General features: G+C 43.6%; 1 protein-coding gene across 1 annotated transcript in view; it reads right to left on the bottom strand.

Moving 5' to 3' along the window:
* The window catches only part of CPXM1 (carboxypeptidase X, M14 family member 1), a 158,116-nt gene that overhangs the window by 5,568 nt on the left and 128,730 nt on the right, over positions 1 to 23,818 (bottom strand). Inside the window, exons 11-13 of the mRNA XM_030190934.1 lie at positions 23,022 to 23,319; positions 21,419 to 21,558; positions 4,826 to 4,928 (exon numbers count right to left, since the gene is read on the bottom strand). Coding sequence (XP_030046794.1) covers positions 4,826 to 4,928; positions 21,419 to 21,558; positions 23,022 to 23,319 — 541 coding nt within the window. The remainder of the gene's footprint in view (positions 1 to 4,825; positions 4,929 to 21,418; positions 21,559 to 23,021; positions 23,320 to 23,818) is intronic.

The raw sequence follows: 23,818 nt of genomic DNA, 5'->3' as shown, positions 1-23,818 counted from the left end.
TCCATACTTTTCCTAATAATACCCAACATTCTATTCACTTTCCTAGCTGCAGCAGCAAACTGAGAAGAAGGTTTCAGTGTATTATCGACGATGACATCCAGATCCCTTTCTTGGTCCGTAACTCCTAGCGTGGAACCTTGCATGACATAGCTATAATTCGGGTTCTTTTTTCCCACATGCATCACCTTGCACTTGCTCACATTAAACGTCATCTGCCATTTAGCCACCCAGTCTCCCAGTCTCGTAAGGTCCTCTTGTAATTTTTCACAATCCTGTCGCGAGTTAATGACGTTGAATAACTTTGTGTCATCAGCAAATTTAATTACCTCGCTAGTTACTCCCATCTCTAAATCATTTATAAATATATTAAAAAGCAGCAGTCCTAGCACAGACCCCTGAGGAACCCCACTAACTACCCTTCTCCATTTTATTTATTTTCCTTACAAAAAGGTTTGTTGCTCTTAAAATAGGAACCAGTTCCTTGCTATGGATCACGGGATATGCAGAGTTGAACATTTCTATATGAAATATATATGAAATCTTTTTATTTTTGGCTGTGCACTGGTAGGTGAACACTAGCTGCTACAATAAGATATCACATCATCTTTCTATATTGACTATTTGGCGATGTTTCTATCTGCCATACTCAAATACTAAGACAGGATATAGCCATCTTGTTGGTCCATTTGAAAGTGGTTAATTATTATTAAACACAAACAACCCTCCCCCCCAACAACAACAAATAAAAACAAACCCATACATTTGGAATCAGAGGCTAGACTTTAAACTTTGACTATCCTCTTCCAGGAAGTCTGTGATTGGAAAGACTAGACTAATGCTGAAAGCGGCAGGGCTGTAAGCCAAAAGTAGGATACTAAAAATAGAAACTGATTAGGTCCCTGGAGCAAGGTGAGATCACCATTTCCTGCTGCTGGTTCTGTGCTATAAGACTTCTGGAGGAGTGGCCTAGTGGTTAGGGTGGTGGACTTTGGTCCTGGGGAACTGAGTTCAATTCCCAGCACAGGCAGCTCCTTGTGACTCTGGGCAAGTCACTTAACCCTCCATTGCCTGCCACACTGAGCCTGCCATGAGTGGGAAAAGCATGGGGTACAAATGTAACAAAAAAAAAAAAATGCTAAGTGCTTTCTTTGCAGGCTATAATGTCTGTTGTTGTTGCCTCTTCTTTATCTTGACTATTAGAAGCATTAATAGCCACAATGAACCTGTTTGATTAATAATCAACATTTATTACTAAGTTTCTTTTATTGTCAGCATAAATTCACCGGGGCTTTTTTAATAGTTTTAGAAAGAGCAGGGAGGATAGTGGTTGATAAGTTTGGGCAGGAATATGTGGCTGTAACCCAGGACCATGCATCTTCTGTGGGATCATGATACAAAATATCTGCTTGCTGGAGCCATAGCTACTCAAAAAAGTGCTTGTTTTGGCACCACTGAGTAAGGCTACTCCAAAAGAAATTTAGCATGGTAACCAGTAATGCAGTGGTTTGAAGTGTCTGCTGGCCTTCTTGCATAATCGTAATTGGGAGTTCCTGGTGCCTGAGTCATTATCATTAGGCAATGGAATTGATGAACATGGAGCTATTTCACTGTTTGAGGCTATTTCAGTGCCTGAAACTTGAAAAGGCAAACACAGGCATAAAATAAGGAAGACTGTAATGCCTGAGCTAAGCCCAGAGGGTCCTTGTTGCTGACACCTTTTACAGTCTGTTCAATGTGGCCCTTTGGGAGGAGAGAGGCAGGCTTCATTGCAGTTCTTTGGGTTCCATGGGTGTCAGAGAGTGATCCGTTAGCCGATTCTATCATGTATGTCAAAGAAGGACAGCATTTTACCATTTCACTTTTGTTCTCACAGTGATATGACACTGGGATAAGGTTTTTCAAGTCTCAGATTTAGAAGATTTAATGGGACTAGCATGAGGTTACAGGGATTTTCACCTCAAATCCTGGATATGGCTGCTAAAATGATATTCAAATCAGTATTCAAAGGGACTTGTGTGTTTAGTGGATCTAATTAAAGCAAATTTTAGAGGACCTCATAAGTGGAACCTGTGCAGAGTGCTAGATTCAACTCTGGCCACCTTGTTTGGCAGACTGGATGGCCATACAGATCTTTATCTGCCAACATTTACTATGTTACTAAGAGGGGCATTTTCGAAAGAAACGTCCAAGTTGCGATTTGGACGTCCTTGCAAAATGGCAAAATCCAGGGGTGGGGAAACCCATATTTTCGAAACAAGATGGACGTCCATCTTTCATTTCGAAAATACCATCAGAGACGTCCAAATCCTTAAATTTGAACGTCCTTAGACATGGACGTTTCTGACTTTCGGCGATTTTCGAAACCAAAGACGTCCATGTCAAAAATGTCCAAATGCAAGCCATTTGGGCATGGGAGGAGTCAGCATTTGTAGTGCACTGGTCCCCCTGACATGCCAGGACACCAACTGGGCACCCTAGGGGGCACTGCAGTGGACTTCATAAAATGCTCCCAGGAACATAACTCCCTTACCTTGTGTGCTGAGCCCCCCAAACCCCACTACCCACAACTGTACACCACTACCATAGCCCTTACGGGTGAAGGGGGGCACCTATATATGGGTACAGTGGGTTTGTGGTGGGTTTTGGAGCGCTCGCTGTTTCCTCCACAAGTGTAACAGGTAGGGGGGGTATGGGCCTGGGTCCGCCTGTCTGAAGTGCACTTTAGTACCCACTAAAACTGCTCCTGGGACCTGCATGCACTGTCATGGACCCGAGTATGACATCTGAGGCTGGCACAACATATTTTTAAAGATGTTTTTTGAGGGGGGGGGGTTAGTGACCACTGGGGGAGTAACGGGAGGTCATGTGGTCATTTCAGGCACCTTTTTGTGCCTTATTCAAAAACACGTCCGGGTGAAAACGTCCAAGTGTTCATCAGGGACGTCCTTGTTTATTTCGATTATGGGTCAAAGACGTCCAAGTGTTAGGCACGCCCAAGTCCCACCTTCGCTATGCCTCCAACACGCCCCCTTGAACTTTGGACGTCCTTGCGATGGACTGCAGTTGAAGACATCCAAAATCGGGTTTCGATTATACCGATTTGGACATCCCTGGGAGAAGGACGTCCATCTTCTGACTTATGTCAAAAGATGGACGTTCTCTTTCGAAAATGAGCCCATAAGTGTTATATCCATTGATTTTCAGCAGCACTATCTCTCTAACTGCTGAGGTACTATAAGGATACTGCCAGGGTGAAGTTAGGTTGGAGCAACTAGCTATAACTATATGGCAATATTCAGCTGCTATCTGTATAGCTAATTTAGGAAGAAAAAAGGCTGTCCTAAATTAAATCACTTGGCAATATATATGGGGATAATTTTTGAAAGAGTTTTTTGTATGCAAAAGATTTTTTATATATGTAAAATTTACAAGTGTAAAGGTGTACCCGATGCAAAGAAGGTGTGAACTTTATGCAACCTGTGTGTAGGCATATTCAAGTCAATAGGGAACAAATGCTGCTATCACCCAAAGACTGTTTGCTGGTCTACATTTATCTTATTGCTGCTTCCTAATACAGTGTAAAGTGCTGCATGTAGAAGGTAATGAAAGCCATTAGGCTATGGAGAAGAAGCTGGTTTTGAAATGTTTCTAAAAGACTGATTGTGAAGATAAAGCATCAAGGGTGAGGAAAGTTGGTTTCATATGTAGGTGACTAGGAGGGAAAAGGAGGGGTAGAAAGGGAAGCAGCACACAGAGGGCTAGATTTAGTAAATGGCGCCGAAAAAAATGATGTTCAATGCTGTTCTATAATGGGCGCTCAAACATAAGCACCCATTATGGAATTTATTTATTTGGATTTTGCTCACACCTTTTTCAGTAGTAGCTCAAGGTGAGTTACATTCAGGTACACTGGATATTTCTCTATTGCAGGAGGGCTCACAATCTAAGATTGTACCTGAGGCAATGGAGGGTTAAGTGACTTGCCCAAGGTCACAAGGAGCAGCAGTGGGGATTTGAACTGGCCACTTGATGTCAAGACTGGTGCTCTAACCACTAGGCCACTTCTCCACTCCAAACAAGTGCTGATTTCAGTGCCCAAATTTGGGTGCCAGGTCTTATGCCTCCTGAAATCAGATGTAATCTTGGCGCACATCCCTATAATTCTGTAACACTGCATGCAAATTTTAGGAGTGCCCCTGACCCGCCCATACACCTTGTATGGCCACACCCCCTTTTGAGTTGCTCACTATGGGATTTCAGCGCACAATGTTATAGAATAGCGACTAGCAAGATGTGTGTGCAAAACCAAATTGGTGCCTGTTAGCACCCAATTATTAACACCAATTGGACCATTAGCCAGTTCAGTTGGGCACACATCTTGGATCAGTGCTCAAATATTGGCGCCCAATTTTGGCCGCCATATATGTGGAGGAGTGGCCTGGTGGTTGGGGTGGTGGACTCTGGTCCTGGGGAACTGAGTTCGATTCCCACTTCAGGCACAGGCAGCTTCTTGTGACTCTGGGCAAGTCAATTAACCCTCTGTTGCCCCAGGTACAAATAAGTACCTGTATATGTAAGCCGCATTGAGCCTGCCATGAGTGGGAAAGTGCGGGGTACAAATGTAACCGAGGGACAATTCATATAGGTAAGGTCCCATACCCCACAACCTACCACAAAAGCTGGCACCCACTCAACCCCAAAAACTCATGAGTATGAAGACTACGTTTCTCTTCTCACTGCTGCCAGTTCCATGTCTTCTGGTGGTACTTGGTTCACTATTTAAAGTAAAATATGACTTATTATCGTCCCTTTTAACTTGAGGTACCTGTTCTGATATCGTGGTTGATGTCCTCCACTGATATGATGGCATCAGCAATTCCTTGATTAGTATCTTTGTCTCGGACCACTCCTTTAATGCCACGGTGAACCTGTAGGACAAATAATATGAATGCTCTTACATATGCAGTATTGGATGTTGCATGAAATAGAAGAGAAATCAGAAAGCATGAACAATGAAGCAGGAAGTCATAGCCTCTGCTAGAAAATGCCAGTGATTCAGTTTGTGCTCTGGTTCTTCTGGCCCAAGACATAGACAAAATAGAAATGACAAGTCAGCAAGCCATAGAGCTTCACCTTGCTTTTGAGGCCATGGAAGGATACTAACCAGCTTATTTTTGAAAGAGATCGCCAGCCATCTTCCGACACAAATCGGGAGATGGACGGCCATCTCCTGAACCCGACCAAATCGGTATAATAGAAAGCCGATTGTGGCCGGCGCCAACTGCTTTCCGTCACAGAGCCGGCGAAACTTCAAGGAGGCGTTTCGGCAGGGTACAGAAGGCAGGACGGGGGCATGGTTACGAGATGGCTGGCTTCGCCTGATAATGGAAAAAATATGGCTGGCTCTGATGAATATTTCACCAGCTTCACTTGGTCCATTTATTTTTACGACCAAGCCTCAAAAAAGTGCCGCAATTGACCAGATGAACACCGGAGGGAATCGGGGATCACCTCCCCTTACTCCCCCAGTGGTCACCAACCCCTTCCCACCCCCCAAAAAGATTTTTTACACATTTTTTTTACCAGCCTCTATGCCAGCCTCAAATGTCATACCCAGCTCCCTGACAGCAGTATGCAGGTACCTGGAGCAGTTTTTTGTGGGTGCAGTGCACTTCAGGCAGGTGGACCCAGGCCCATACCCCCCACCTGTTACACTTGTGGTGATATATGTGAACCCTCTAACCCCCCCCAAAACCCACTGTACCCACATGTAGGTGCCCCCCTTCACCCCTTAGGGCTATGGTAGTGGTCTAGAGTTGTGGGGAGTGGGATTTGGGGAGCTCAGCACCCAAGGGAAGGGAGCTATGCACCCGGGAGCAATTTTTTTTTTTTTTTAATTTTTAGAAGTGCCCCCTAGGGTGCCCGGTTGGTGTCCTGGCATGTCAAGGGGACCAGTGCACTACAAATGCTGGCTCCTCCCATGACCAAATACCTTGCATTTTGCCGGGTTCGAGATGGCCGGGCCCGGTTTCCATTATGGCCGAAAACCGAAGCCGGCCATCTCTAAACCCGGCGATCTCAACATTTGACCTAAATGTTGAGATTTAGCCGGCCCCAACCGTATTATCGAAAGAAAAGATGGCCGGCCATCTTTTTCGATAATATGGTTTGCTCCGCCCCTTTGCGGAGCCGGCCCCGAGGATGGCCAGCCATCTATTTGGCCGGCGCCGTTCAAATATACTACTACTACTACTTAACATTTTTAGAGCGCTACTAGGGTTACGCAGCACTGTACAGTTTAACAAAGAAGGACAGTCCCTGCTCGAAGGAAATGACAGGGTGTCTGGAGGAAGCTAAGAGTAGGCAACTCTTAATCTGGTTCTAGGGACCCTAATCTGGGTTAACAAGAACATTTTATTCACAATTATCATTGTATTCCACAAACATTTTGGGATTCAGTGAAAATTTGTTGAGGCCTGAATAAAATGGTCGTCAAAGTCTGAAAATACCTCGCAGATACATGAATCAAGTGAGTTCGACTTCCAATTTAATGTAAAAGTTAAAGGCCTTGACATTTCTCTGCCAATTTTAAACCTTTCTACTTGAGGAGAAAATTGTTCATGCCTCCAGGTGGGACCAATGAGAATGAACTCTGCAATTCTGTTTTTCAAAAGAAAATGATGTCATATTTGGCCCTCATTGTTGCTGTTTAAGTCTGTTCTGTGATTATAAGTGCCCATCACTGAACATGTGCAATGCCATTGACTGGTGTAAAAGGAGCACTGATGAGCTGCTCACTTTGTGACACTAATAACAATTAATTGGTTGGAAAGGGGGGGGGGGGGGGGGGGGGGGGGGGGGATATATTCTGCTACCAGAAAAGTGCTAGAAATCTCTAAAACAAAGACCTCAACATTGTACTTCAGTAGGATGTGTCTTGGAAAATCAGGGGCAAAGTTATTAATATGGGCTACCATTAAAAATGTGTTATTTTACTCCTAACTCATGCTATTTTAGCACAGATCCCATTTTATGCAATGAGGCCTAGTTACTAATAACGAGGGTTAACAGCAAAATGGCATATGTTAACGGTAGCCCACATTTAACTTCTCACCTTGTTTGAAAGATTGTTTAGCTCGCTCTGCACTGCCTCCACTAGCCACTCTGCACGGATCCCTTAGTATTACCTCCTCCAGAGCAGGCAGGGACTAGGCAAAACTTGCCACAAGTGTATCAAGTTAGTGCAGTACAAAAGGAACTACCTACAACTTGTTTGTTGACCTTTATTTCTTTGTATTGCAGTAGATTAATACAGTGACTGCACTACTGTATTCAAGTTGGATGTCTCTAAAACTGAGGAAATGTGAATTGGGGGAAGGGTCCCCCATAGAATATAAATATTTGGTTGGATAATATTCCATGGCTGCACAGGTAAAGGATACCGGAGTGTGACTTGGGCTCTTCTTTAAATTTTGTGTTGCCAGGGCTCTGCTATGAATCAGTTGTTTTCGTACTTCTTCACATATTACGACAACGGCAGCCTTGCCAGTGCAATTCTCCAGCAGGATGCCTGGTAGGAGCTATTCTGTAAAGGAATGGTGCTTATGTTCCTTTATTGAACACTGGCACAACTGGGTATATACCGTGTTTCCCTGAAAATAGGACCTACCCCGAAAATAAGACCTACCGGGGTTTTCCTGCAAATTTAAAATATAAGACATCCCCCCAAAAGTAAGACCTACCAAACCTTTTTTTAAGCAGGGCCGCCGAGAGCCACCCGAGGTCGCCCCCCCACCCAAGGTCGATGGGCCCCCCCCCCTCCTTCGCTCCCGGAACTAACCTGAAGCTCCTTTCACCTTCGCAAGTTCGGATTCGAAGCAGCAGCGCAGCAGGGCAGACCTCTCCTTCCTTCTATGTCCCGCCCTCGCCTGACGTTACGTTACATCAGGCGAGGGCGGGACACGGAAGGAAGGAGAGGTCTGCCCTGCTGCGCTGCTGCTTCGAATCCGAATCCGAACTTGCGAAGGTGAAAGGAGCTTCAGGTTAGTTCCGGGAGCGACGGAGGGGGGGCCCAGCGACCTCGGGTGGGGGGGGGGGGGGGGGGCGACCGATGTTTCCCAGAAAATAAGACATCCCCCCAAAAATAAGACCTAGCGCGTTTTGGGGAGGAAAAATAAATATAAGACAGTGTCTTATTTTCGGGGAAACACGGTACGTGCCTAAAAGTTAAGCATGAGCACTTATGCCAACCATAGAGCTGGTATAAATGCTCAAATGTCATTATTTTGTAACATACGTGGAGGGGCATAATCGAACACGAACGCCCATCTCCATGGGCGTCTATGTCCAAGAACGGGTACGTGAAGGGGTGGGACAGACCGTGTTTTAGAAAAAAATGGGCGTCTATCTTCCGCTTCAAAAATACCGTTTGTACGGACCAAAATGCCATGGATTTAGTCGTTTCCGAGCTGGGCGTTTGCTTTTTTTAGCGATAATGGAAACTAAAAACGCCCAGCTCGGAAACGTCCCAGTCCAAGCCATTTGGTTGTGGGAGGGGCCAGGATTCGTAGTACACTTGCCCCCCTGACATGCCAGGACACCAACTGGACACCCTAGAGGTCAGGGCGGTGGATTTCAGAAACAGCTCCCACATGCATAGGTCCCTTGCCATGGGTGCTGAGCCCCCAACCCCCCTCCCCCAAAACCCACTACCCACAAATGTACAACACTACCATAGCTCTTAGGGTTGAAGGGGGCACCTACATGTGGGTACAGTGGGTTTTGGAGGCCTCCCATTTACCAGCACAAGTGTTACAGGTAGGGGGGATGGGCCTGGGTCCGCCTGCCTGAAGTGCACTGCGGTACCCACTAAAAGTGCTCCAGGGACCTGCATACATGCAGGCCTCTAGGACTTGTTGCTGCTGTATAACATTGGCACAGCAATTGACACCTGAAGACTAATGTCTCCGAAAACGTCCTTTATTGGAATAAGCACGTTTACTCACAGTTAACTGCAGACCAGAGGTTGTGCCCCACTGGCAACGAGTCTCCCTGGTACTGAGATGAGCAGTAGGTCAGAGCTGGCAGAATGGTGTACAATGCCCTCTTTCAGCAACATTCAAGGTAAGAACTAAGTTCTGTAACGTGGCTAACACATGAACGGGATCTAAAACTGTCTTACAAAAATGGCCACTACCTCATGGACTACCGGAAACAAAACAGGGCACACTCTGACCCAGTAAGCAGAGGGAAAAGCACCATGGGAGTAGAGCCTACCAACTACCAACATCGTGAGCATGTAACACAAGCTAGTGGAATCACGGAGCCCAATACCCTACACCCACCACAATGCATTGCTGATGTGACTCTGCAGTGCCCTTAACAGAAAAGGTGTCACACTCACCTGAGACCCACATCAGAACCAGGGAAAGGCTGTCAGAGGATAGAACACATTCTGCTGTCATGGAGGTGGGTATGGCATTTGAGGCTGGCATACAGGCTGGGAAAAAAAGTTTGTAAAGTGGTTTTTTTTTGGTGGGAGAGGGTTAGTGAAAAAAGGGTCCAAATAAAGCGGTCCAAATTCTCGTTAATAACGCCCTTCTTGTTTCGATTATCAGCTAAAGATGCCCATCTCTCCTCGGCCGATAACCACGCCCCAGTCCTGCCTTTGCCACGCCTCCAACACTCCCCCATCAACTTTGTTCGTTCCTGCGACGGAGTGCAGTTGAAGACGACCAAAATTGGCTTTTGATTATACCGATTTGTTCGCCCACGGGAGAAAGACGCCCATCTCCCGATTTGGGTCGAAATATGGGCGTCTTTCTCTTTTGAAAATAAGCTGGATAGTAACATAGTAGATGACGGCAGAGAACGACCCGCACGGTCCATCCAGTCTGCCCAAGAAGATAAACTCATATGTGCTACTTTATGTGTATACCTGACCTTGATTTGTATCTGACATTTTCAGGGCACAGATCGTAGAAGTCTGCCCCGCCTCCCACCACCGGCTCTGCCACCCAATCTCCGCTAAGCTTTGTGTGTAACTTACGAGAATTCTGAAAGTTATATATGCAATTTTGAGCCCCACATATGTAATTTTGAGCCCCACTCATGCTTTGTGCATGTGTACACCTCTTTGCGAATACAGACTATTGCATTTAGTTGCTTTTTATAGTATAGCACTTAGGTAAGTCAGGGGTGGGGGGAGTGGGATAGGTCAGAGGAGCCTCTGGAACAGGCAGTGTATAGACGTTGCTGTGCTGCCACTGCTCTCTAAGGAACTTTGAAGGTACAGGGGGAGGGGCAGGGGAGCGATGTTGGGACCTGGGGGGGGGGGGGGGTGGAAGTGCAGAGAGAGAGAGAACAAAATTGGAACCCGGGGAGGGATGGGATGGAGGAGCAGAGAGACAGCAATGATGGAACCTGGGGGGGGGGGGAGCAGAGAGAGAGATGTTAGACGAGGGGGGGAAGAGGTTGGATTTGAGGAGATGAGGGGGGGGCAGGGGGGCAAAGAGTGTGCAATGTTGTGATGGGGGAGTTGGTTGAGGAGAGGGACAGATATTGAACCTGGGGGCAGAAGGGAGGGATGTAAGAGGGTGCGATGTTGGACCTGGGGGGGAGCAGAGTGAAAAAACAATGTTGGGACTTGGGGGTGGTGGTAAGGGAGGAGAAATAGAGAGCGATGTTGGATCTTTGGGAGGAGAGAGGGAGAGATGTTGGACCAGGGGGGCAGAGGGAAGGGAGGGAAAGAGGTTGGACAAGGGTTTGGGGGGGCGGGAGAGATGTTGAACCCAGGGGGGCAGAGGGGAGGGAGGTATAAGGGTGAGATGTTGGACCCGGGGGGGTGGGGGTGGGGGAGGAGGAGAGATGTCAGACTAGGGGCCAGAGGAGAGGGAGGGAGAGATGTTGGACTCGAAATGGGGAAGAGGGGAGGGAGGAAAGGTGGACACAGGGCAGAGATAAGATGCTGGCAGGAATCTTTTAATCTTGTGATTAATCATGGTTAAAAATTTTAATTGAAATGCAGCCCTAATTTATTTATGTAGCACAAGTGGAAAAGACCATCAGGGAGTGCTGGGAAGAATGTTCGTGGTTGGGCTGGCAGAACTTGGTTCAGTTTCCCTCTCTGCTGCACAGGTCCCCAGATATTACCTAAGGTAAAGGGTAAAGGGCCATGGATGTGATATACTGCTTCTCTGTGGTACAATCAAAGTGGTTTACATATATGCAGACACTTTCTCTTTCCCTAGTGGGCTCACAATCTAAGTTTTGTACCTGGGGCAATGGAGGGTTAAGTGACTTGCCCAGGATCACAACGATCCACAGAGAGAACTGAATCCACTGCATTAACCATTAGGCTACTGTGTCCAGAGGGGTCTTGACACAATGCTGCTCAGTGTCAACTGCACCATATCTCATAATGTAACGGTATCAGTTTATTACTGAAATATGTAGCATGATATAAGTTTAATTCTCAGAGTTATTGGTTTTGCTGGATCAGATCCAAATCATATAAAATATACAGCTGCAAAGACTTTACTTCCCCCCTCTCCACTGGAAAACTACTAGCCTGGGTGGTTACCTAAGCCCATCAACACCTATCCAAAGAATCAATCACAGAGGCTACAGCAACAAAAGACAGTGAAACTCCACCTATTACTCAGACTCAGAAGCCCATCTATCAGACAAAAGAAGCTCAATCATCTATCAGACAAATGGACGCCAGGACATCTGCAGAAAGAAGGACTTATAATGTGGTCATGTGAACAGACTACATTAACCATAATGCCTTGCAAAATATCCAAGACATGCACACACCATGCTTCTCTGCTAACATTATAAAAGGCCTGGAAACAGCCCAGCTTGCCCTCTTGGAACCTCCTCCTCTTGGGACCTGCTGCTCTCTTGGGATCTGCTGATGCCTCCTGTCCTCAACATGTGCTCATCAATCAGCCGGACCACAGCATGCTTGTAACAAGGACTTGTAAGTTGATCTAGCTGCTACTTTGTTCTATTTTTATGCACAGATTACCTGTAAAGATTCCTCTTAATACCTACCTCTCGTGTGCAATTGTATATTAAATCAATCTTTTTGAAGCTAAAAATATGGTCTCTTTGTGTTCTGAATATATATATACTTAATATATTTAATTTATTGCAATTATCACCTTTGGTGATTGGTGGAGAAATTAATATCCTAAACTTATAAATACAGCGCTTGCTCTTAAATTATAAACAGTAGCGAGTTGCTCTCGAGCTATTTTCCCCAAAATAACTCATTTCTTCCAACATATTAATTGCTGGAGAAGTGGGTAGAATTTCTTGTAACATATTAATTTGTGGAGAATACGGGCAGGTATTCTGTGCAAATAGAATGAGATAGCACTGTTCTTAAATTATATTTTTGTATTTTGCTGCTTTATAGAGAACTGAGTATCAGGTTTCATTAATTAAATTTCCGATTGATAAATTGATAAGGTTTTCAGGGCACTACTTGAGATGTTGCGCGTAATGGACATTTGGTCCCTGCCAGCGTGCCAATACTTAAGTACTTACGCAATTATGTACCTTATGTACTGTATAACAAAAATTTTAGGCATGCTCTGGCATAAAATAAAAACTAATTTTGCGGATAATTCTGAGGAAGACATACACACAGAGAAACACACTATTCTAGGTGTACATAACCCCACTGTGCTTAAGCGATGCATAGAATCCTCGGGCCCCAATCCATGGACCCCTAGCGTAGTGGAGGACATTAGTAGCATCTCTGATATGGAGAGCAAATTCGAAAAATATTGCAATTTATATTCAATTAAGGAAGGGAGCAAGAGAATTTCTGCATGCACTTGGTTAATGTGGGCCATGTGTGAGAAAGCCTTAAAAGAGCATGCAGAATTGAACGATAAATTACTAGCTAAAGAGAAAGAATGCAAGCAGGTAGGCACAGAAAAGGATTTCCTGATCACAATGAATAGGTGCTTAAATTATCAATTGGACTCTTCTAGGCAGCAGATAGAACATCAGCAAGCTCAGGAAAATCAAATGAAAAACCATATTTTAGCTTTAGAAATGCAAGCAAATCAGGTCCCAGGCCTAAAACAACTAACCAGAGAGATAATACTGCAGACGTCCCCTATAGGTGAGAATAACACTGAAAAAATACAGGATTCTCATGTGCAGATATCAGCTATCTCAGGCCTTCCATGTGCCCCTCCAAATACAGCCACAGCCATGCCTGTTTCAGCCGTGTTAAAAGTATCTGAGGCTAGACAGCTACCGGGTGGACTCATCCAGACGATCAGTTCCCAGCCCCTCTCACAGACAGATATAGAAGTGATAGCCAGACAAATAGGCAAGATAGACCCTGACAAGTTCCCCCAAGCTTGCGTGGCATTATGGAAATTAGAACAGGAAGGGAGGATTGATACAGAGGAATTAATTAAAGTGATCCGTCTCTGTATCAAACCTGAATTTGCAGAACAGATGGAGGGAGCTATTCAATTGGCAAGACAAAGGGGTTTCTCTTTGCTAAATTTGGCAATCGCTGCGAGTGTGTCCTTTGGCATGAGAACGTTCAAGATCTTAAATACATATGTCCAGCAGGGCAAAAATGAGGGTATTGAAGATTATGTAAGGAGGGCAATTATTTTACTAATTATGACAGGGGAAGTGGAAGGAAGAGATTCCAGAAGGCAGATCCCAGGAGATCTACTAGATGTAAAAGTAGATGATGAGAGGTTGAGAGAGATTTGTCAGGGCATGCATCCTACTATTGCAAGAGCTCTCTGTTCTTGGGCCCCAGGTGAGCCTGCCTCTGCTAGGGATTTGTGCTTGAAGGCCAAAAATGTACAAAGGTATCAGCCTTATGCAGTACATCCAGTGGCGGCAGCTGTACCCACTTTATACCCTGATCTAGCTCCATACCAAGAGCAGGCCTCCCAGGCCCCCTCACGGCATCCAGCTCCCCAACCCAAGAATGCACCACCTGGGCTGCATTCTGACCGAAGCTCCCATAAAGGTAAACCTTTAAGAAAAAAATCCGCTCCTCTATATGTAGATAATGAAACTCGCAGGCAAGCGGTTAGCATTTTAAAAACTCATGGTGAGAACATGGCATACTGGGACCAACAACCCCTTGATGTTCTTACCGCGCGGGTGCTGCAGGTTCTCTCAGGAAACAGGGAAGAGCCCCCCTCTGAAAAGGAAGAAGCCATAGCCGCCTGTCTGTCACTAACACACATGGTAGCCCCATCAGCCCCTCCATTAGAAGCCTAGGATAAGGGGTCCGGCCTGAATCGGAGGGATGCGCAGTGGACCCCACTCTGCAAACTGCAGTGAGACCCAGGGGGCAGACCTCTGATGTGGGTTGGACAAGGACACAGGAAAGTTTTGGCATTAGTGGACACTGGTGCCGCCGTAACACTCACTAGCTTTATACCTGCAGGATCACATCCCATAGGGCCAATAAATCTGTCCACCTTTGCAGGAGACACGAAAAGGGGGTACCAATATGGAGATGTACAGTTTAAAATAGGAGATGATACATTTCATACCACAGTAGTGCAGTGCCCTGACACATCCACTGAAGTGATAGTAGGCTCTGATTTTCTACACAAAAACAACATGGTAGTGGATCTATGTAATCAGATACTATGGAAATGCCCTCACTATGAGTGGCAGAAACAAATTGATCCGTATTATAAACCAAAGTGGCAGAAAATAGCAGGGATAATGCCAGAAGCAGAGCAGAGCAGGTGGAAAGAACTTTTCCCAGACCTCTGGACCACTAGTGCCACTGATTGTGGGAAAATAAAATCCTCTGTGAAAGTTAAGGGAGAATCTGTACCACCACAGAAACAGTATCCCTATCCTAGGGAAGCAATCCCTGCACTTCAGGGTGTTATATCAGATCTCATGAAACAGGGAGTAATTAGAGAAACCCAATCTCCTTTCAACTCAGCTCTTTGGCCTGTAAAGAAGGCTGATGGCATAAACTGGCGCCTCACAGTGGACTACCGAAAGATTAACAAAGGTACACAAACTATAGCCCCTATTGTTGCCTCTGCACTAGATATCTTAAGCTCCATCACCCCAGAGAGTAAGTGGTTTTCTGTAATAGACTTGGCAAACTGCTTCTTTGCTATTCAGCTTCATCCAGAAAGCCAAGACAGATTCGCATTTACATTTCAGGACAAGCAATACACATTCACCCGCCTTCCTCAAGGGTTTCATAATTCCCCTACCCTGTGCCACCTCCATGTTACACAGATGCTAGAAAAGTTGGGGGTCCAGGATAGAAAATATGTTCATTCATATGTAGATGACATTTTGATTGTGGGTTCCGACAGAGAGGAAGTTCAGGGTCGCACAGAAAGAGTCCTTGCTTTAATTCAGGAAACAGGTTTCAAGGTGAATCTGGGTAAAGCTCAATTGGTCCAACAGTCAGTTCAGTATCTAGGGACCATAGTGGGAAATGATGGGAGGCAAGCTGATACCCGTAAGGTACGTGCCTTGCTGGAAGCACCAGCTCCCCACGATGTCCATTCCTTGCGAGTCCTGTTAGGGGGGTTCAACTTCCTCCGCTCCTATATTTATCAATACTCTGATATTGCAAGCCCCCTGTATAGGCTCCTGAAAAAGAAAAGTCACTGGGAATGGACTGAAGAGCATGAGAGAGCACTGTCTAGATTGAAAACTGCTGCAGCACAGGCTCCAGCACTAATATATCCAGACCCTGCTAAAAGCTTCACCATCAAGTTAGCCACAACTGAGACTGCTTTAGCTGCGGTCCTTCTCCAGCGTAATCAACAGGGAAAACTTTGCCCTGTGGCATATGAATCACGTAAACTGACTGATGTGGAGAGCAGGTACACTGAATGTGAAAGAGAATGTCTAGCTGCTGTTTGGGCAGTTCAGACATTCCAGCATCTCTGTGGAGAGGCCCAAATCTCTATTTGCTCAGGTCACACTCCCCTCAAGTATATAATTTCAGGTGCCCTTACTGGCTCACACATTTCAAACACAAGACTAGCACAATGGACCCTAGTTTTAATGAACAAAAGGGTTCAATTTGAAATCCAGAAAAGTCCAAGCCTTTTAGCCCATGCACTGATTGAAACTGGGTCCAATCACTCTTGCCCTTATCAAGAGAATCTGCAATCTCCCCTGCAATGTCCCTCAGCGCCCCCTGTAGAGGAGGCTAAGACTTTAGTACCACCTAGAAGCATTTGGTTTACGGATGGGTCCTCCTTTTGGGACAAAGGTATACGATATACTCAGTACGCAGCCCTCAGCATAGACCAGGAAGTCCTAAAAGGTAAATCTGATAGTCATTCCTCAGCTCAGAACGCAGAAGTATTAGCTGTCCAGGCTGTATTGACTCACACATGTCCACATATAGACACTAATGTATCTCACGAGTGCCTCATAACGCACCCTTTAATGATATACAGCGATAGTGATTATGTAGTACAAGCCTGTTTAGGGTGGCTGAGTCAGTGGTCTCGTAATGATTTCTGCACTGCTGATGGCAAGCCCTTGCAGCAAGGACAATTGTGGAAATGGATTGGGAATTGGTTACAGTGTCATCCAGGTAAATTAATGATACGTCATGTTAAATCACACCAGGACCCCCACCATTCCCTTGAAGCTTCTTTTAACCATCAGGTAGACATGTTGGCTTCTCAGATTTCTGCTGTCACTAGATCTGGTAAAGATACTTCTGAGCATATACCAGATCAAATATTTAGACAAGAGCTGATTTGTTTAGCCCACTCATATTTGCATGAGGGAGTAGAAGGAACTCTCAGTCGCCTTAAAGCCATGGCATCATGGCCAGGAATGAGAAAGGAAGTGGAGGATTGGGTAGGCGGCTGCCTACAATGTGCACAAGTTAAAGCAGGACAGACTAAACCAACACCACTTTTACATCAGAGAAGGGTAGGACCCTGGCACCGGTTACAAATTGATTTCATAGACAATTTACCAGTGACCAGAGAGGGATACAAATACCTTCTAGTTATTGTTGATGCTTTTAGTGGCTGGGTGGAAGCATTTCCTTGTAAAAATCATACTGCACAGACTGCTGCTAATAAACTGTTCTCTGAGGTAATTTGCAGGTTTGGCACTCCTCAAATCATCGACTCAGATCGTGGACCAGCATTTGTGGGTGAGATTTTCACAGTCCTGTTACAAGCCCTAAATATAAAACACAAGCTTCATGTTCCATATCACCCACAGAGTTCTGGGCAGGTAGAGAGAATGAACAGGACCATAAAAGAGGCCCTCAGAAAGGTTGTAAATTCAACAGGCAAAGATTGGGCTCAGAAATTGCCTTTGATACTAGCATCCATACGCAGTACATCCCGCCTGAATTCACATGTAACCCCTTATCAGATACTGTTCGGACACACTATGCCACTCCTAATTTCTAGTGACTATATCAATCAGGACCCAAATGATGATGAGACAGACCCTACTTTTGTACAATATATCAAACAACTAGTAGAGGATAAAACCACTCTGCAAGCCAGAGTCACTCAAGCCCTGGAGAAAGCAGCTCAATCTAAAAGTCTACATTCCGCTATCAGCCCCCTCTTTGAAGTAGGTTCTCAGGTAATGTACCGTAAGCTCTTCAAGGGAAAACGGGACCATGCCCTCTCTGCAGGTTGGAATGGCCCTTATACAGTATCCAACCGTATATCCCCAGTGGTATATCAGATCAGCTTTCCACAGGGAAAGACAAAATGGGTACACATATCTCAGCTAAAGAAGTACACCTGATTGTTTTTCCAAATAACACTAGGTGTCCCGAGCACTCATGTGGGCTTCTGCGGTGACAGGAATATAGAAAAAGTTTTTGCAATGGCCCTTTGTAACACTGATAAGAATTAAAGATGTAGCTTCTATTGTTCTTTTAATTTTAAATGTAGCTTTATTGTTCTCTTGATTTAAAATGTAGCTTCTATTGTTCTTTTAATTAAAAAATATAGCTTCTATTGTTCTTTTGAACATTTAAGATTTAGTAATGTCTCTTTGCAATAAGTCAGATTTAAAATGTCTCTCTGTGATAGCTTCTGTTGTAATTTGTTTTTGATATAATATTGTATAAAGTTTAGAAATGTCTTTTTTCTGATGAGTGACTCCCACTGGAGTTGAAACTAAAATACTGGGTAAGAAGTTTTAAAAATGCCTCCTTATAATAGGTAACTCCCGCTGGAGCTGAAACTTAATATTGTGCTTTAATGTGAATTAACAAGATATGCTTACCTTTATAGAGAAGAAACTAAAGCCTAAGCTATATTCAGCTTGTATGCCGTGATCTAAGACCCTGAGAAGGAACTGTGAACCAAGAGAGGGAACCCCTACCAGAACCGGAGAGCCATGTGACCTGCTAAATTAATGTATAATGTGTTTTTCTGTCTTTTTCAGAGTTCGAGTGTAAATCTAAGATTAAATCTAAGATTTTATGGTGCTAGGAATTAATGCATACATGGCTATCTCGATGCCTGTTCTACTTATGAGATAGTGCGCCTTTCTAATTACTATTAATATTTGCTAATTTTTGCTTATTGTATGCATAAGAAATAATTCTAAAAGAATGAAACTGCTTTGGCAATCCAAGATGGATGCCGCGTACGTTGCTTTTGTGTTCTACTTGCAGGTTAAGCTCAATCCTGGATCTGGAAGGGACGATCGGAGACCTAAAGGCCTAATAGAGTTCTTTGTTTGTTTGTCATGTGGTCTCCATGTTTATATGTTTGTTTTATGTTATGGGGTACACAAGAAACTATAAGCAGACATTAGTAGACCCTCCCTACTAACAGTCCCTCCATTAGTTCACATTGTCTAAGAAAGAAAAAAAAAAAAGAGACCATTTTCACTGGCAGACGAGCTATAGGAAAGAAAACCATGTTCACTATTATTGATATATTCACATGTGTATATTTGAAATTATGAACAAAGGTTTCTCTTTACATGATCTATCAGGTACAATCAGTACAGGGAATGTTTCTGACCTTTTTAGTTTATTCTACATTACAGCCAGGACGCACACAATGTTTCTCCCTGGAATGAAATATTGGCTGTGTGCAAAGCAAAATTAACATATCTTTTCTAAAATCTTCACAACATTAAACACATGAGTATTGTCTATTAAAGTGCAACATTAAACACTGCTAAAGCAGATAAATATGGTAACCTTTTACCACACTCATTACCCATAAAAGGTTTCTCTCTGAAAAATAAAAAGTTTCTCTCTGAAAGGTAGTTCATGGCACTATACCATGACTCTGTTTTTTTTTAATTTGGTCAATGATTAAGTAAATATTATTGCATAGGATTGATAGGAATAATTGTTTTGTGTGTAATAGTAGCCTAGGAAATTATTATAATTGCATACATATGTCTTTCTTGTTTCTAATGAAACAGTAGTATAATAGCTCCACATTTACACTCTTGCTTATCACTGCTGTGAATACCTCAGTTAGCCTCTGAAATAGAGAATATAGGGAAACATTCACAGTGTTAGGAAACATTCATAGAATATTTTTCCTTGGAATGTCAAACGCTGAAAATATGACTGAATAGATTGTTCCACCCCATTGCGGTGGTAAATTGGTCAATTGCGCACTCTCATGCTATTGATTTGGCTAGCATACTGGGTAAGATATCCTGTGGCATAAACTTGGGAGCAGCCTATGCCCCTGAGCAGGTGACACAAAAAGAGGTGGTCTCTGGAAATAGAGCAAAATGACGCTTGTGTGGCTGAAGTCATATAAAGTGTACTTGCAATCCTATTTTAAACCAGAGCAAAGCCATACTCTGCCACCTGACTGAATGGAAGTCTAATGAAACTGACCACAGAAAACTTAACCCTAGCTACCTAAATGTAAGTCATGAGCAAACAAAGTAATAATGATGAGTCTTTTTGCTTATAACAGTCATATCCCAGCTAAGGACATATTCCAAGATTCATAGTGATGTGACATAGTAGATGACGGCAGGAAAAATACCTGCACGGTCCAGTCTGTTCAATGTCCATTATTAAAAGATTCACCTCTCCCAATACACATGCCCATGTAAACAGTTCAGTACCTTTGCTATTGTTCTTTTGAAATTATGCTACTGTACTAAGTTAGAGTTGTTTTTTTTTAATTTTAGCTTTTATAGTTCATTTTATGGCTCCTCATTCCAATATATTAAAAATTTATTTTCACTCGGAGCCAAGAGAGGGAATGTAACGGTATCAGTTTATTACTGAAATATGTAGCATGATATAAGTTTAATTCTCAGAGTTATTGGTTTTGCTGGATCAGATCCAAATCATATAAAATATACAGCTGCAAAGACTTTACTTCCCCCCTCTCCACTGGAAAACTACTAGCCTGGGTGGTTACCTAAGCCCATCAACACCTATCCAAAGAATCAATCACAGAGGCTACAGCAACAAAAGACAGTGAAACTCCACCTAGTACTCAGACTCAGAAGCCCATCTATCAGACAAAAGAAGCTCAATCATCTATCAGACAAATGGACGCCAGGACATCTGCAGAAAGAAGGACTTATAATGTGGTCATGTGAACAGACTACATTAACCATAATGCCTTGCAAAATATCCAAGACATGCACACACCATGCTTCTCTGCTAACATTATAAAAGGCCTGGAAACAGCCCAGCTTGCCCTCTTGGAACCTCCTCCTCTTGGGACCTGCTGCTCTCTTGGGATCTGCTGATGCCTCCTGTCCTCAACATGTGCTCATCAATCAGCCGGACCACAGCATGCTTGTAACAAGGACTTGTAAGTTGATCTAGCTGCTACTTTGTTCTATTTTTATGCACAGATTACCTGTAAAGATTCCTCTTAATACCTACCTCTCGTGTGCAATTGTATATTAAATCAATCTTTTTGAAGCTAAAAATATGGTCTCTTTGTGTTCTGAATATATATATACTTAATATATTTAATTTATTGCAATTATCACCTTTGGTGATTGGTGGAGAAATTAATATCCTAAACTTATAAATACAGCGCTTGCTCTTAAATTATAAACAGTAGCGAGTTGCTCTCGAGCTATTTTCCCCAAAATAACTCATTTCTTCCAACATATTAATTGCTGGAGAAGTGGGTAGAATTTCTTGTAACAATATGGCTAATGCGGCCTGGCCTTTCCACTAGCCACTCTGCACAGGTCCCTTAGAATTACCCCCTTTATAACAGGCAAGGACCAGGCTTCCCACATGCTGTGCTGATCACTCACTCTAGTGCCCTTGCTGTTTGTTGTCTGCAGCCTGCATACAATGCTACACATGGGCCACACGTGCAGATTGTTCCACAGATAGATTTGGTCCAGCTGAAATTTTATATGATGTCGATTGAGTCAGAAGAGATGGCGGAGAAAAGCATGCATGATTTACCTGTTCCATGTAGACCAGAAGCGATTCCTTGTTGTTATCCCACTCCATGGGGAGTTCTATCTCATGGGGAAATTTATCACATGAGAGCTCCACAGTTATCTCAAAGCAGTTAGTGTGCAGGTAACTAAAGTCATTCATACCTATATTAAAACGAAAAGGAGAGAAGAAGTGAGTTTATTTTCTTCCGTTATCTTTTCCATTCATAATTGTCTTCATTAAGTGTCATTGTCAGTGTGAAGGATGGCAACTACAGTGCACACGTTTTCTATGTAAAGGGTCATGGATCTGATATCGCTTTTCTATGGTACAACCAAAGCAGTTTACATATTATATACAGGTACTTACTCTGTCTTTAGTGGGTTCACAATCTAAGATTTTGTACCTGGAGCAATGGAGGGTTAAGTGACTTAGCCAAGGGTCACAAGGAGCCACAGTGGGAATTAATTCCAGTTCCTCAGGTTCTCAGCCCACTACGCTATTAGGCTACTCCTCCACTTAATTTTCCTCTTTGTTTCACTTATCTATTTTTTTTCAAATCTAGCCCAGAACTAGGAGATTTTTAACTTTGTTTTCCCCTTTCTTTTCCATTCATCCTCTCCTTTGAGGTCTCTTTTTTACTCTTCATTCTTCTCCCATCAGAAATTTATCTTGTGTAGTCTTCAGTAAGGAGAATTTAGGCCTTACCTGCTAATTTGCTTTCCTTTAGTCCCTCTGGGCTGGTTCAGACTGATGGGTTATGCCCACCTACCAGCAGGTGGAGACTGAGAACTTCTGGGTTCTGAGAGAATCTATATATAGCCTGTGCAGGTGCTTGAGAGCCAGAAGTTTTATAACAAAGCAGAAATACTAAACTCCAAACTGTCCACCTCAATGCTTTGCTTCCTATAAGTAACCCCCAGCCACCACAGGTGACCTACTGGAACATGCAGTCTGCTCAAGAAAGTAGGATAAACAATGTTCTTGTTGTTCCATTTGTTTTTCCTTTTTTGGAATAAATTCAACCCAGCAACACAGCATAACTAATGATCGTACTGGACAATATACAATCTACATTCACTTCGACCCTCATGGTGCCTGATACACACCTACCTCATTAAACCACAATATAACCTGTATTTGCTATCAACTGAATTGGCGAACGCCATTACGGTACTATGTAAGCCACATTGAGCCTGCAAATAGGTGGGAAAATGTGGGGTACAAATGTAACAAATAAATAAATAAAACATGAATTTAGTCGATCCAAAGAAAAAGGTATCACCATATATTCTTTTTAAAATTTGTATTTCTTTACCTTTACAGTGGACAAATGCAGGAACCACAATACTTTAGCCACTGTTCTCAGCTGTGCAACCTGCTCTGCTACTAACTTTGTGAAGACAATGTAGCGCCTTGTACCTAAGTTTACTTAATGGTCTGTAACTGGAGGATACTAATAAATGTCTCTCCTTTTGTCTTCTCTGTAGATTCCGTTCTGAGATAGGCAGATAGAAATACATACCTCTCTACCCCAGCATTGATTGCATATCTGTTTCTAAAAAGCTTGCAGTCCTGTTGGATGAATGCTACTATAATGAATCAAACTGGTGTCTTTTTAACTTACTGCCAGCCACTGTGTGCCAGTCTGCACCATTGATGATGTTGCCCCCTTTCATGAAGTTTTCGGTGTGGCACACTCGGCGCTCATCATCTACCATGGCCCTGTTGGTAGACGCATATGCCGTGGCCAGCCAGCGGAAGACAGCATCATCGGCTGTTGGCGTCAACTCTTTCGCTTTCCAGTAAGAGCGGGTCATGTCGAAAGGATACGTAACCACCAGTTCCCCTCCGTGCAGGTTGGCGCTCAGGACAAAGGGAATCTTTTGCATCCAGTCTATCACAGCCCGAGTCTCAGGGGCGACCTGAAGCAGAAAAGGAGAGAGTGTGGGTCAGATCGCAGTGGAGGGCAATTGTACCCATCAGATCAACATGACCTTTAACTCTGTAACTTCAGGGCATAATCTGTCAAAAGAGCCCTGTGGAGGAAAAAAACATGTTCAGACATTACTCTAGTGATGTGAATTGATAGAACAAGTAGGTCTCATGTAGTTATGATGTTTTTAATTCTTCAGTGGTAGATTTCGGTATAGTTTTGCCAGTGCATTAGATAATAAATAGAAATAAAACAAAAATATATATCTTTTTTATTGGACTAATACATTTTTTGATTAGCTTTCAAAGGGCAATACCTTCTTCTTCAGATCAGAAAGTCATATGAGTTGGAGTTAACCACGGTAGAATTCAGTGCACTTTATGGAAATAACAATTTACATGCACTGCGTTACAGCATATGCTTAGCAAGTTCTGTGTGTAAATCGTAACTAATGCCAATTAGTGCTGATAATTGCTTGTTAACATCTG

This window comes from Microcaecilia unicolor, chromosome 2, assembly GCF_901765095.1.
Source record: "Microcaecilia unicolor chromosome 2, aMicUni1.1, whole genome shotgun sequence".
Taxonomy (NCBI): Eukaryota; Metazoa; Chordata; class Amphibia; order Gymnophiona; family Siphonopidae; genus Microcaecilia; species Microcaecilia unicolor.
Note: the sequence above shows the minus strand (reverse complement) of the source record. Positions and strands in the feature narration are given on the sequence as shown.